Genomic DNA, 15,171 nt, shown 5'->3' with positions numbered 1-15,171 from the left:
TGGGGGATCGTACTGGAACAAGTGGTGGGTCTTCCCGTTATCTTTGTCATCTGACCCGATTTTTCAAGATAGGTTTCACCGGTTTTGGCAGGACTACAAGGGCTCATAACGCTGTCCACAAGGATGACCCTGTGCTCTACTGGAAGGTGGCCAAGACAGTCATACGGGGGTAATAATCAATTATTTGAGCCATGTAAAAAAGGCACAAGATCAGGAAATTCTCCGCTTGGAGGCCCTTCTGTGTTCCGCCAGAAAACATTTTGGCTGGACACACGATCCTTCTCATAGACAACAGCTCCTAGAGACTCAGGTAGCGCTTAATGAGGTTTTACAGGAGAGAACACAGAAATCTTTAGTCTACTATAAATATTGTTTTTATAGTCAAGGAAACAAATATGGGAGGCTGTTGGCCCGTCTGATCTCGCTCCAGAGAGGAGCAACTCGGGTTTTGATTTTACGAGACCACAGGGGCCGTTTGGTTGTCGATGATAAAGCTATTCAGGATATTTTTTGTAAAGTATTATTGTTGACTGACTGATGAAAGTTTACAACTATCACAATACTTGGATAATATCTACATACCTGCTCTCATTCCCGCTGAGTGGAACTTATTGAATCAACCTTGACATGTGGAAGAAGTTATGTTTGCTCTTAAGCAGAGCTCTCTCTTGAAAGCCCCTGGTCCAGATGGGTTTTGGGCTGAATTTTATAAGCTGATGGGGGAGGAGTGCATGTTACCACTTACTCATATGTTTAATGTAATGGTGGATACGGAGGCTGTACCACCGAAGTTGAATACAGCTTGCATTGTTATGCTCCCTAAGCCAGGACGAGACCCTGTTCTGCCTGAGTCCTATAGGCCTATTTCATTGATTAATTTTGAACTTAAACTACTTTATAACGTGATGGCCAATAGATTGGCACAATGTTTACCTTCTCTATTACATGAGACTCAAGTGGAATTTGTGCGTGGCCGATACATTGCGAAGAACTGCGGAAAATATTGGTGACGCTAGAACACCAAGCATGAGGTGATTATCCTTCATTATTATTCAGCTTTGATGCATAAAAAGCATTTGACTAGGTATGCTGGGATTTTCTTTTTGCCCTTTTGCCTGAGCACGGCATAGATGGCTGGTTTCTATTAATGGTTCAAGCTCTTTATTCTTCTCCTAGAGCTCATGTACTGGTTAACAATTCTGTGTCTGCATGTTTTCCTATACAACGGGGTATCTGGCAAGGCTGGCCACTTTCACCACTGCTCTTTATACTCAGTCTGGATCCGTTGTTGAGGGACATATACCGCACTTCAGATGTTCATGGGATTTAGGTGGGTGATCTGTGCTTTAAGGTAGTGGCTTTTGCTGATGATATTTTGGAGCATATCACTCATCTTGAACAGTCACTACCTGTGCTTCTGGCCTTGTTTCGGGAGTGTGGAGATTTCACTGGGTTTGAATAGAATCTCACTAAATCGGAGGCGTTGTCTTCTACAGCGTCCCTTAGGACTTTCTGGGAATCAGGTTTTCTGCTGAAATGGGTGACTCAGTCTTTTCAATACCTGGTGATACAGTTGGCTATGCAACCAATGACCCTATATGCAATTAATATTCCCCCTCTGATTGTGGACACCCATATGAGATTGGAGGGATGGAGGGGACCTTACCTTATCTCTGATGGGGTGCATCAATCTGCTTCGTATGGTCATTTTTTCGAAGTAGCTTTATCTCTTACAAACTTTGTCTCTTCGGCTCTTACACCGTGATCTCTTAAGCTTTATGGTCTTTTTAGTCGATTCTGCTGGGTGGGAAGAAACCCAAGATACGCCGGCATCTACTCTTGGGGAATTGGAGCCAGAGTGGTTTGGGTTTACCTGATTATCGACTTTACAATGAGGCATACCTACTACGCCACATGGGTGATTGGTTACTGAGTAGGTCACATTTTACACCTTTGACTCTGGAGCAAGCATTTTTTGTCCCGTACAATTACTACTACTACTACTACTACTATTTAGCATTTCTATAGCGCTACAAGGCGTACGCAGTGCTGCACAAACATAGAAGAAAGACAGTCCCTGCTCAAAGAGCTTACAATCTAATAGACAAAAAATAAATAAAGTAAGCAAATCAAATCAATTAATGTGAACGGGAAGGAAGAGAGGAGGGTAGGTGGAGGCGAGTGGATACAAGTGGTTACGAGTCAAAAGCAATGTTAAAGAGATGGGCTTTCAGTCTAGATTTAAAGGTGGCCAAGGATGGGGCAAGACGTATGGGCTCAGGAAGTTTATTCCAGGCGTAGGGTGCAGCGAGACAGAAGGCGCGAAGTCTGGAGTTGGCAGTAGTGGAGAAGAGAACAGATTAGAAGGATTTATCCATGGAGCGGAGTGCACGGGAAGGGGTGTAGGGAAGGACGAGTGTGGAGAGATACTGGGGAGCAGCAGAGTGAGTACATTTATAGATTAGTAGAAGAAGTTTGAACAGGATGCGAAAACGGATAGGGAGCTAGTGAAGAGGAGAGGGGTAGTATGAGTAAAGCGATCCTGGCGGAAGACAAGACGGGCAGCAGAGTTTTGAACCGACTGGAGAGGGGAGAGGTGACTAAGTGGGAGGCCAGCAAGAAGCAGATTGCAGTAGTCTAAACGAGAGGTGACAAGGGTGTGGATGAGGGTTTTGGTAGAGTGCTCGGAAAGAAAGGGGCGGATTTTACGGATGTTGTAAAGAAAGAAACGACAGGTCTTGGCAATCTGCTGGATATGAGCAGAGAAGGAGAGAAAAGAGTCAAAGATGACCCAAGGTTTCGAGCTGAGGAGACAGGGAGAATGAGAGAGCCATCAACAGAAATAGAAAACGGGGGGAGTGGGGAGGTGAGTTGGGGGGGGGGGGGGAAATGAGAAGCTCGGTTTTGGTCATATTTAATTTCAGGTGCCGTTGAGACATCCAGACAGCAATGTCAGACAAGCATGCTGAAACTTTGGTTTGGATGCAAAGTGAGATATCAGGGGTAGAAAGGTAGATTGCCTTTCCTTGCTTCATTGTACATCTGCTCGGCTTCTGCCTCAGTTCAAGCATTCTGTTCTCTTTGGGCCTCTCCAAGAGGTATGGAAAACCTTGGTTGTTTTGTTGGGGGTGACCCTGTCATCACTGTTAGCTATTCATGGAAATCCCGATTTTGACCCGGGGATAGATAATCCAATATTTCATACCTGGGAGCCCCACGGTATTTCACATCTGGAACATGTTCTGACATCAGAAGCCATCACCCTGCCTTTTTCAGACCTTCAGCAATGAGCTGGGATCCAGTGGGGTAATAGTTATGGGTATTGCCAATTACGCCACTATGTCCTCTCACTGCCTGTCATGTCGTCAGGCTGAGGGACGGGTGCCGCTTTGAAGGATTTCTTTCAGTCATTTTCTAGGAAGGGGATCTCTATCTCTAGACTGCACCATGCACTTTGTTCCCAGAGGGTAGGGAGGAATCTGTCCAATCTTCGGACTCGGGCGGTGGATTTGGGACAAGACTTGGAAGCCTGGGATCCTAGGGTAAACATTCGGGCTTTTCCCTGCTTGATGACGGTGGTGTGGCTCAAGGAATGCTACTTTTGCTTATTTTTCACAAGTGCACTTGATTCATGCATGCAGAGCACAGTAGCCTCTGTGTCACATGTGGTGGAGCTGCTGACACCTTGGGGCATTCTTTTTGGACTTGTCCCAGGATCCAGCGGTTCTGGTCAGCTGTTGTGTAGTACATGGTCTCTAGTATGGGTAGGGCTGCTCTTGGGTCAGTGGAGCAATTACTTTTGGATGTAAACGGGGCTTATAGGAGTGGGACCAAAGGGCAAATTCTTCTGTTTCGGAAACTGTGCCTCATTGCCCGTAAATGTATTTTACAGTACTGGACCTCAGTAGAGGGTCCCTCAGTGTGGCATTGTCGGAATCAAATACACTTATTAGCCACCTGGGAGGAGAGGACATCAAGTTGCTCTCTTAAGAAAAAAATATATTTCTTTCAGTATGGACTGTTTATTTACATACACTGAGTTGTAGGGGACAAAGCTTACTGTTAAATTTGTTATAGCCTAGGGGACGCTATGAGAGGATTGTGTAATACTCAGTAGCATGAGTCTTTAGGGGGAGGGGGAAAGAGCTATTTGGGTTTCGGAGAGGAGGAGAGAAAAGGGGGGGGGTACCTTGTGAGGTATTGTTTTCATTTTCCTTTCTATGGGAGGTTAGAGGTATCAAGAGTACAGGCCTTGGCCCTGGAGGATTTCTTTCCATCCTTGCTGGTCTAGCATTTGGGATTTGGGGATGGGGGGATGTTGAAATGGGGGGGAGGGGCGGATTTGATGGTTGGTTTGATTTACTTGGGGGGTGGGGGACTTTGATGGCTGATTTGATCTACTGGGGGTAAGCCAGCTTGGAATATTTTCTTCTTTGGTTCTCAATGGTTGATGTATTTACTCCATGTTTTGTAATACATTTCAAGCAGTCGTCAATAAAAAATTGTTAAACTCTAACCTCCCTGTCTTGTGTTGGGCAGAGGAATTGATTCTGCAGTTTTTATCTCTACCTGCTATACAGTTTCTGGCCTAACCCACGATCTACTTATATTATCCTATGTTTCTTACATTAACTAATATATATTTGCTTTTACATATTTCTATAATACTAATTTGTTAATTAATCATATGCTATTTACTTTTTTCTCAGTCCCCCGTCTTGTCCAATATGGGCTACCTATTGGCAGTGGTGTGTTGGAGCAGGCTCTCACAGGCTCGCAAGAGCCGGTTGTTAAGGTTTTAAGAATTTTGGGAGCCGGTTGTTCAAGTAGGGCCCTCCATGGCTACTTTAACAACTGGCTCCCAAAATGTGGGCTTGGGCCACCTGCTGAATTCTCTTTTACTTTACTGGTGGGGATGCTGAGCCCTGCCAGCCAGTAAATACACTGCTGCTGCTCCCCAATCCTTGTTTCCAGCTCTGAGCAGCAGGCTGGGACTTCTCCAGCATGTGTGAGAAGTGTCAGCATGCTGCTCAGAGCAAGACGTTGGGAGTGGTGGCAGTCCATTTATTGGCTGCCAGTAAAGGTATGCCTAGCGTGCCCACACGAAGGGAGGGAGGAGAGAGAGGCAAGTGTTGCTTCCCCCCCCCCCCCCCCGGTCACCCCTGGCCCTTCCAACGGCAGAGCTGGCTACGTCCGGAGAAAGAGCCTGTTGTTAAAAATTTACCAGCACACCCCTGCCTATTGGACAATTTAACCTTAAAAACTTACATTGCTTATGGATCCTGCATCTGAATCTCCATCAACTTTCTGATTAGTCTTTCTAAGTCTTGCATATTCCCCCTCCAGTGTCTCTTCTGGTAATACTGTTACATACAGGACTTGGCTGGTGACAGCCTTTTGAAGCTTTCTTGGTGCCCAGTAGCACAGCACTGGAACAAGACACATCCAATCACACATACCACAATCGCTATTAGAATTACTTGTAAAACCTATGTTCCTATGGAATCTAAGCCTGGCAACCATGAGAAGAGCCAAGAAAAATCCCAGTTGTCACTGTCCCCTTTAGTATGCAATTGGACTATGGCCTTTCTTGCTTTAGCCACTATGACATCCACCTCTGGGGTGTTATATAAATGCAGCACTTGTCTCCTATTAAAGTACAAACTCCTCCCTTGGCCACAATCATATAATCTAAAGCTGCTCTGTTCTGCAGGGCAACTAGTCACAGCTTCTTGGTCTCTTCAGACAATTGCAGCAATCCCTGAAGGGTGTAATTCAAAGCCCTTCCCAAAATAATGGTCAAGCTTCTCACCATTTGAACAGTTTTAGCCACACCATACATAGAGAATATAATCATTCCTAACCTCTCAGTTTCAGTCACATCCCAGTAACCAACATCCTCTGTCTTTCCTGAGGCAACACTCCTTTTCCAATTTATACTGTGTCCTTGGGGTACAATTTGGGTGATTTGGACTTGGAGCACATAACAGGTACTTGTGTGCCTGAAGGGTAGTCCTTTTATGTATATCCCCCACATCCTATATAATAATTCTCACCTCCAACGTTCTGTCTTGCTGCCTGTGTCCGTGGCTTTCTTCGCAGTTGGTCTGCTAGGCTCCGTAGATCAGGCTGACGTCACGTAGAACGCTAGAGCTGGAGGAGGAGGGACGAAAGGGGCAGGGCACAGGGGCAGAGGCGGAGCTTGAAAGAAACAGAAGCATTGAGGGGCGGAGTAGCCGACAGCGTCCTGACTAATGGCATGGAAAGAAAGGTCGGAGTCGTCCTTGGGCATCAGCGGAGGGGGCAGAGCCACGGAGAGCGTGCTGCTGTGCCTAACCGGCGCGCGGGTGTGCTCGCGCGTTCCTGCACTGGGCGCGGGGGAGGGGGACCTCAGGAGTCAGAGCAGCACTCCTCAGGAGTCGGAGCGGTGCGAAAGAGGAGGAAAGCAGGCGACGGACGTGGCTGCCCCTCCGGGCCCCATGGGAGGATGTGTGGGCAGCCGCAACTACTCCTCGGGAGGGAGGGAGCTTGAAACTTGGAGGGAGGGAACTTGAAACTCGGAGGGAGGGAGGGACCCTGAAAGTCGGAGGGAGGGAGGGAGGGGGGACCCTGAAAGTCAGGGAGAGGGACCCTGAAACTCGGAAGGAAAGGGGGACCCTGACACTTGGAGGGAGGGGGGACCCTGAAAGTCGGAGGGAGGGAGGAGATGACCCTGAAAGTGGGAGGGAGGGAGGAAGGGAACGACCCTGAAAGTCGGAGGAAGGGAGGGAGGGAACGACCCTGGAACTGGGAGGAAGGGAGGGGGGAGGGGGGGGAAGGAAGGGAGGGGGGCCCTGGCACACACTCTCTCTCTCACAGACACACTCGCACCCAGTCTCACTCTCTCTGTCACACATACACACACTCGCACATTCACTCTCTCTCTCTCTCTCTCTCTCTCTCTCTCTCACACACACACACATAGTCACTCTCACACACAATCTCTCAAACATACACACTCCGAGGAAAACCTTGCTAGCACCCGTTTCATTTGTGTCAGAAACGGGCCTTTTTTACTAGTATGTAATAAAGTGATTGGGGCAGGGTTTTCCAACAAGAATGCAATTCTAACTTGCAAAACCATATTCATTCAAGTCTGATTCTCAGGAAAGTCAAAACAACATGTACTGACCATGCCCACCAAGCCATTCATCCCTCCAACAATAGTGAGTATAATTGAAGAAGGGAGCTGCAGTGAGAGCATTAGTACAATAATACCTCTGAGAGACCGAGAATATCTCCCCATTTCCCAGAAAGGTTACATGGCTACTATTCCTATAACTTCCAACTAAAAAAAAGGTATAATTTAACTAATGTGTGGGAGAAAAATACCTCAGAAGTCAAAGACAACACTTGCAGTTCTCTTAATGTGTTGTTCAGCAATTTGTCTCTATTTTCATTCATTGGTCAAAAATCTCCCCTTAATTTTGTGCAAAAAGTATTAATGTAATAATAATTTTAAAAATTGATAAATCATTCCCAATAAAAAATTTTTAAACTGTTAAATCCAACATTTCAATATAATTAACAGGATCCAAGATGAGCACTTATGTTTCATTGTCTTTGAGTGGTCTCTAAAGCAGGTGCTATCTACAAAAAAATTAGAGTTAGTATTATTTAGAGGGACAGAACTCGAGTCTTGTCATGCCTAAGTTTGAGATTCCATTGCTAACACACAGTAATGTGGCTCCCCATGGTCCAAAATGTTTTTTGATGTGCATATCCCAACCAAAAAGACAAATTCCTAATTCAATAGGTAAAATACAGAATACATAAGTGATAAGCCTTATACAGTAGTTATTTGGAAAATATATAATATTTATATCTTGTGTATCAGAGTGTGTATGATAGTTTTTGTTTGTTCTCTAGGATGTAACAATTGCAGCAGCTTGTGCTCCACCAGGTGGGGGTCGTAATCCAGTAACACCTCGTTTCATTAGACATTTCAGCATGTTGTGTCTACCAGCACCCTCTGAGCATAGCCTTAAACAAATCTTTCAGGTTAGTACATCTACTGGAAAGGATAACACATCAATTTTTCTTGTTTTTGCATGTAAAAGCAACAGTATAATTTTGTAGATGATTAAACTAGTATAAATAACTGTGTCATTTGGACTTGTAGAGATGTCACATTATTTATAAAAACTAAGTGCAAGGTCTTTTAAGATCTATGAGCTAGTTTGCATAAGCTGAAATGATTTAGCAGTTCATTTTAGAAATATTGGGCACCATGTATAAAGCAGATGTGTAAATGTCTATGCACCTGTGTAAATGTCTATACACATGTAAATAGAGATTGTAGAAAAGCTGGTACTTACACATGTATACCTTAGGGAAGGGAGTTCTCAACCCAGACCTTGTGACACACCCAGCCATTGAGGTTTTTCAGGACACCCACAATGAATATGCATGCAGTATTGGTAGCGCTTGCAAATTTATCTCATGTATATTCATTGTGGTCATCATGAAAACCTGACTAGCTGGATGTGTTCTTAGGACTGGGTTGAGAACTCATGCCTTGGGGCATGTGTTCTGTGCATGGTTTAGGTCTGAAAAGTATGCATGTATTCTCTGTTTTGAATGGAAATATAGATATGCCTCAAAAAATCTCCCAAAAGTATTTTCACCTGCTTCTAAGCACACGTAAGTGTTAGCTAACTGCTCATTTGAACATGAGCTTTGGAGGAGTGTTTGAGGGGACAATTTTGCTTACCTCTCTGGCATTTAAAACCAGCAGATAAAAGATTTTTTGAACTTGGCTTCATAAGTGATTCTTTATAGACTTGCATTTCTGCAGAACCTGCAAGTTACACTAATAAATGCTGATGTTATGGGGGAAGTGTATATATTACGTTCTAGCTCCTACTCAAGCCTATGATTTACACAGAGGAGATGTAAATATAGAAGCCTTTTTCTAGAATAATTAGGAGCTTTATTCAGACATCAATTAGAAAGAATCATGAGGCAGAATTACTGATGCAGCATGAAGTTTTGCAATATAACAGGAAGCATGGCTCGATCAGTAAAAATCATATTTTTCTTGGTTGAGTTCACTAAATAAGTTAATCGTTAGTAGAGTTCATTCTATCACAACTAAAAAGTACATCAGTTTCTCCATCATACCCCATTAGTTTCCAAAGGCAAACACCTCCTTTCTCAGATTAGGACATGATACCAGAACTGCAGTGTACTGTCCTGATCTGAGAAAGGAGGTGTTTGCCTTTGGAAACTAATTGAAAAATGTTTTAAATTAGTCCAATAAAATGGTATGGAAAAAATCTTATTTTTCATTATTTGCTTTATTCATTAATTTGTAATGTACTGATTGGAATATATCAGTTTTTGATATTTATGTCTGCTGTGTTTTATTTGTACAGTACAGGGGGACATGCCTCACTTGTTTCTCTGGTGTTCACTATATACAGAGTCTGCTTCTTGGGGGTTCAGTTTAATTTTTGTCTACGTATTTCAATTTTTAGTTTGCGGTTACTTAGGAGACCACGTGAGGACATGAGCTGAACAGCAGCGTGTTGCTGAAGCTCCGAGACTCCTGCCCGAAATTGGTTTAAAAGTGCAGTTATTTAAAGAGAAATTTTGACGCAGACCCGACAGTTGAGACTGCCCTAGTTTATGGACAAATTCCTGCGGAAATCGACTGGAGTGATGGCGCAGCGATCTGGGAAAAAAGAGAAAACTAAGACGAATTAACCGGAATCCAAAATAGTGGACGAACTCGATAAACTGCCAGGAGAGTTCACAGAGGCGCAGCTTACACAACTCACTATGGCGGTAACAAAAGCATGGGAGCCGAAGTGGGCAGTGATGGAGCAAAGGCTGGAGGGCCTGGCCACGCGGATGGACGGTATAGGGACGAGAGTGGGAGATCTCGAGGCACGCGTATCGGCCCTGGAGGATGAAGGGAGAGGCTATGGCCCGGACATAGCTGCTTTAACGCAGCAACTAAAAGACTGCCACGAAAAGCTGGAAGATCTCGAGAATCGTTCTCGCCGGAACAATATTCGGGTGGTGGGACTTTCTGAAAACATCCCGGAGCGAAATCTAACACCCTGGCTTGAGAATTGGCTAAGTAAAGAACTGGCGATTTCAGACGCTACAGGCCCTCTGATAATAGAAAGAGCACACCGAGTAGGCCGCAAGCCCGAAGGCAAGGCACGCCCGAGAGTGGTAATGGCTAAGATATTTAACTACCACCACAAAATGGAAATTATGCAAGGTTTTAGAACGCGAAGAGACACCCTAACCCATGAAGGACATAAAGTGTTAATATTTCAGGACTTCTCAGCTGAGGTACAATTGCAGAGGAAGCAATTTCACCCACTTTGCTCAGCATTAGCCCAGAAAGGTGTGAAGTTTACGTTGCAGTTTCCAGCCACCCTACGAATTTTGATGCAGGGACAATGGAAAATGTTTAAAGCAGTGGCGGAAGCAAAAAAAGCAACACTGGAAGCGGGCCTGATAGATGCAATATAAAGAAGGTAATGCTGTGGACAGGGCAGTTACAAACAAAGTTGAACAATTTACAAGGGTCAAAGTCATGTAAATGGGCGGGGGTCCCACGTGCTCGAAGGTCTCACTACTTTATCTCCTGGGGCACCAGAAGATGGAGAGAGGGTATAATTGGGTTTGGGGAAGGGAGGTACGGGTGGGATTGGAGGGAGGGAAGGGGGAATGGGGGGAATTTAAAGAAGTTAAAATACAGGGGGAACAATTAATGGAGAAATGGGACACATTAGGAACAACGGAGGATAGCACGATAAGTACACAATCACTCATAGTCAGATGAATATAAGGCTTTGGGAAGAGAGATGGCTAGATCACAGGAAGTTGAGCTGTTGATGGGAGGTTCAAGAGGTAGATGCCTGTCAGAATAACAACTTGGAACTTGGGGGGGGGGGGTAAACTCCCCAATAAAAAGAGCAAAGATTCTCACAGCCTTGAGGAGGCATAAATCTGACATTGTGTATCTACAGGAGACACATTTGTCAGACACAGAACATGACAAGCTAAAAAGACTGTGGGTGGGAGAAATTTATTCCGTGCCGGCAAAAGTGGAAAAAGGAGGGATAGCGGTCCTTTTCCGAAAAGGGCTGACTTATAAAGCGACACAGGTGGCTATAGGGAAGGAGGGAAGGTATATTATAGTGAAGGTTTGGATGCCAGGACTAGAGATCATTTTGGTAGTACTTTATGGCCCCAATATTTACAATCCAGATTTCTTCAGATCCTTAGTGGGTATATGTAATACTAAAGGTAAACAGAGGTTGGTAGTGGTGGGAGATTTCAATTTGGTGCGTAACCCAGATTTGGACTGCTCTAATAATATCTCACCCCATTATTCAGGGAAAAGGGCCAGAGAAATGACATTATTTGTTAGAGAGCTCAATTTAATAGACACCTGGAGAGCCTTACACCCAGCAGAACGTGAATTCACTCACAGATCCAGGGCCCACGGAACGCAATCCAGGTTGGATTACATATTAATTGACAGGGTAATGTTCTCACAGGTGATAGCAACTGCTATAGGCCCAGAAGCAATATCGGACCATTCGCCAGTGTGGATGAATCTGGAGTTGCAAGGGGATATAGGAAAGGGAAGAGGGTAGAGATTTTCAGCATATTTATTCACAGACCCCAAATTTCAAAAATACCTTAACCATAAATGGGCAGATTATGCCCAAAATAATAATCAACATGCCCAGGAGCAACCCGCTTTATTCTGGTCGGCTTCCAAAGCAGTCCTGAGAGGGGACATTATTGCCTTTTGCAGTAAACGTAATAAATGCAGAGCGGTGGGGATCTTGCTGCTAGAATCGAGATTAAAAAAAGCACAAAGCACGTACACGTGTAGGCCGATGAAGGTCAACTTAGAGAATTTGAAATCGGTGCAGGTCGCTCTAAATACCTTGCTACATGAACTAGAACTGAGATCGGCGCTATTCTATAAATATAAACTGCATAGGTATGGGAATCGGGCAGGACGCTTGCTGGCAAGAGTAATAAAGAACTGGGGAGGGCCTAGGACAGTGCCCACCCTTAGAGACAAAAATGATAAATTGACCAATGATCACCTCCAAATAGGTCAAATTTTCACAAAATATTTTGCCACTCTATACAAAAGTCAAGGAGGGCCCCGGGGGGAAGCACTGGTCACATATCTTCAAGAGACACAGCTACCACAAATGTGCAAAAATCAGTTAAAACAGTTAAATGCGCCATTGGCGATGGGAGAACTGCAAAAGGCGATGAAAGCACTGAAACTGCGGTCAGCCCCCGGCCCAGACGGATTTTCCGGGGAATATTATAGACTGTTACCCCCCGGAGCATTAGTGAACTTGCTCAGTTATTTTGAGGAGGTGGTGGAAGAGGGTAAACTACCACTATATGTTAATTCCAAAAGCGGGCAAGTCACCGGAAAGGCCAGGGTCATACAGACCAATATCTCTACTGAATGTGGAGATAAAGCTCTTATCCAAGATACTGGCAGAGCGACTAGCGCAGTGCTTGCCAGACCTGATAGGCCCGGAACAGGTTGGGTTTATAAAAAAAAGGAGAGCGGTCCACAATGTTAGGAAGCTATTGCTTGCAATGGCGACATGCACATTAAAAAACATACCCATGTGGGTGTTAAGCCTTGATGCCGAAAAGGCATTCGATTTAGTAAATAGGGATTATCTATTTCAGGTAATGGTGGCGGTAGGAATATCAGGGTGGTTCTTAAAGGCAGTGGAAGTACTATATAAAGACCCCAAAGCTAGTGTATTTGTTAATGGAAGGCGGGAAAGAGAATTTTCTATTCAAAGGGGTACTAGGCAGGGCTGCCCGTTATCACCCCTACTATTTGTGCTGGCAGTGGAACCATTGTTAAAAAATTTAAGGCAGGCACAGGAGGTGAAGGGGGTGGAGGTGAAAGATCATCATTTGAAGGTGTTCGCTTATGCAGATGACCTACTCTTGACCTTAACAGATCCCAACAACTCCCTGACAGGAGTATTAGAAAGGGTGGAAAGGTTTGGAGGATTTTCAGGGTTTAAGTTAAATTACACCAAGTCCTATATTCTTCCGGTGACAGAGTCAGAAGTGATACAGCACAGGGACCCCCAACAACTAACCTGGACTAAAGGACCAATTAAGTACCTAGGAATCTGGCTCCCAGCAGACCTGACCACCATGTATAATGAAAATCTTAAACGATTGCTGAAAGAGACTGCAAAGAGGTTGAATATGTGGAAAGCACTACCTGTTACGCTCTTGGGACGGATAGCCTTATATAATACTAGTAAAAAAAGGCCCGTTTCTGACACAAATGAAACGGGCGCTAGCAAGGTTTTCCTCGGAGTGTGTGTGTTTGGGAGAGTGTATGTGAGAGTGAGTGTTTGAGAGTCAGAGTGAAAGTGTGAGTCCAATCCATGCTCCTCTGTCACCTGGCCCCTCCATTCATCCCTATCCAGCAATTCCGCTGTCTCCCTGAGGCCTGCCCTGCAATCCATATGCATCCATGGCCATCTGTCCCTTCCATTCATCCCTATCCAGCAATTCCCCTCTCCATGAGTCCTGCCCTTCCAATCCATGCTCCTTTGTCACCTGGCCCCTCCATTTTTCCCTATCCAGCATTTCCCCTCTCTGCCTGAGGCCTGCCCTGCAATCCATATCCATCCATGGCCATCTGTCCCCTCCATTCATCCCTATCCAGCAATTCTCCTCTCCCTGAGTCCTGCCCTTCCAATCCATGCTCCTCTTTCACCTGGCCCCTCCATTCATCCCTATCCAGCAATTCCCCTCTCTGCCTGAGGCCTGCCCTGCAATCCATATGCATCCATGCCCATCTGTGCCCTCCATTCATCCCTATCTAGCAATTCCCCTCTCCCTGAGTCCTGCCCTTCCAATCCATGCCCATCCATGCTCATCTGTCACCTGGCCCCTCCATTTTTCCCTATCCAGCAATTGCCCTGTCTCCCTGAGGCCTGCCCTGCAATCCATATCCATCCATGCCCATCTGTCCCCTCTATTCATCCCTATCCAGCAATTTCCCTCTCTCCCTGAGTCCTGCCCTCCCAATCCATGCCCATCCATGCTCCTCTGTCCCCTGCCCCCTCCATTCATCCCTTTCCAGCAATTGCCCTCTCTCCCTGAGCCCTGCCCTCCCAATCCATGCCCATCCATGCTCCTCTGTCCCCTGCCGCCTCCATTCATCCTTTTCCAGCAAGTCCCCTGTCTCCCTTCCATGACCCCCCCTTGCATCCATGCTCCTCTCTCTCCCATGTCCCAGCCTGGGCCGCCCTCTTCTTCCCCCCCCCCCCCCCTTCGCATCCATGGTGTCGTTTCTCCCCTGCCCTCCCGCTCCCATTGTTTTTCTTTTGTGGCCACCCTCTTCGCTCCCCCCAACATGGTTTTTATTTTTTTTTCTTGTTTTTAAATGTACCTCCGTGGTTCCGGCAGCGAAGCGTCAGGGAAGGAGGCGGTGCTCCCGACGTCTAGGTTTCCCTTCGCTGTGTTCCGCCTTCTTTTGACGTCATCCTTGACGTCAGAAGAAGGCGGAACACAGCGAAGAGAAGGCTAGACGTTGAGAGCGCCGCCTCCTTCCCTGACGCTTCGCTGCCGAGCGTTGCGATTGGATGAGTGTCATTGCTCCGCCCTCGACGTCATCACGTTTGACGCGTGGGCGGGGCAGACACAATGCGATCTCACCCCCTTCACTTTTGGCTAACAGAGGCTTCATTCGAACGTTGGAGGTGCGTTTTATATAGAGAGATGTTCATTGTACCGAAATGGTTATATGTGTTCCAAACAATACCATTATATTTGACAAGAACGGATGAGAAGAAGTTAAATAGACTTTTACAATCATTCCTTTGGTAGGGTAAAAAGGCACGACTACCAATGTCAACTCTGACAACCCCAGTGGAATATGGTGGGCTGGGCCTATTAAGAGTGAGATACCTGACAGTGGCATGCGGAATGCGTCATGTCAATGATTGGTTCCATGGGACAGAAGACTTGTCCAACACCAAACTGGAACTCCAAATGATGCCGGAATTGCATTTCACAAATTATTTACATGTGGGTGGGGGACCAATCCCGGACATTCTGAGATACTCAATGATAATGCCAGCG

The 15,171-nt window shown here is 45.6% G+C and overlaps 1 protein-coding gene across 1 annotated transcript in view; it reads left to right on the top strand.

Annotated features, from left to right (window-relative positions):
- DNAH6 (dynein axonemal heavy chain 6) overlaps positions 1 to 15,171 on the top strand; it is a 2,906,060-nt gene that overhangs the window by 1,437,045 nt on the left and 1,453,844 nt on the right. Inside the window, exon 43 of the mRNA XM_030192089.1 lies at positions 7,909 to 8,040. Coding sequence (XP_030047949.1) covers positions 7,909 to 8,040 — 132 coding nt within the window. The remainder of the gene's footprint in view (positions 1 to 7,908; positions 8,041 to 15,171) is intronic.

Source organism: Microcaecilia unicolor, chromosome 2 (assembly GCF_901765095.1).
Source record: "Microcaecilia unicolor chromosome 2, aMicUni1.1, whole genome shotgun sequence".
NCBI classification, from domain to species: domain Eukaryota; kingdom Metazoa; phylum Chordata; class Amphibia; order Gymnophiona; family Siphonopidae; genus Microcaecilia; species Microcaecilia unicolor.
The sequence above is the reverse complement of the archived record's forward strand: the minus strand, read 5'-3'. Positions and strand labels throughout refer to the sequence as shown.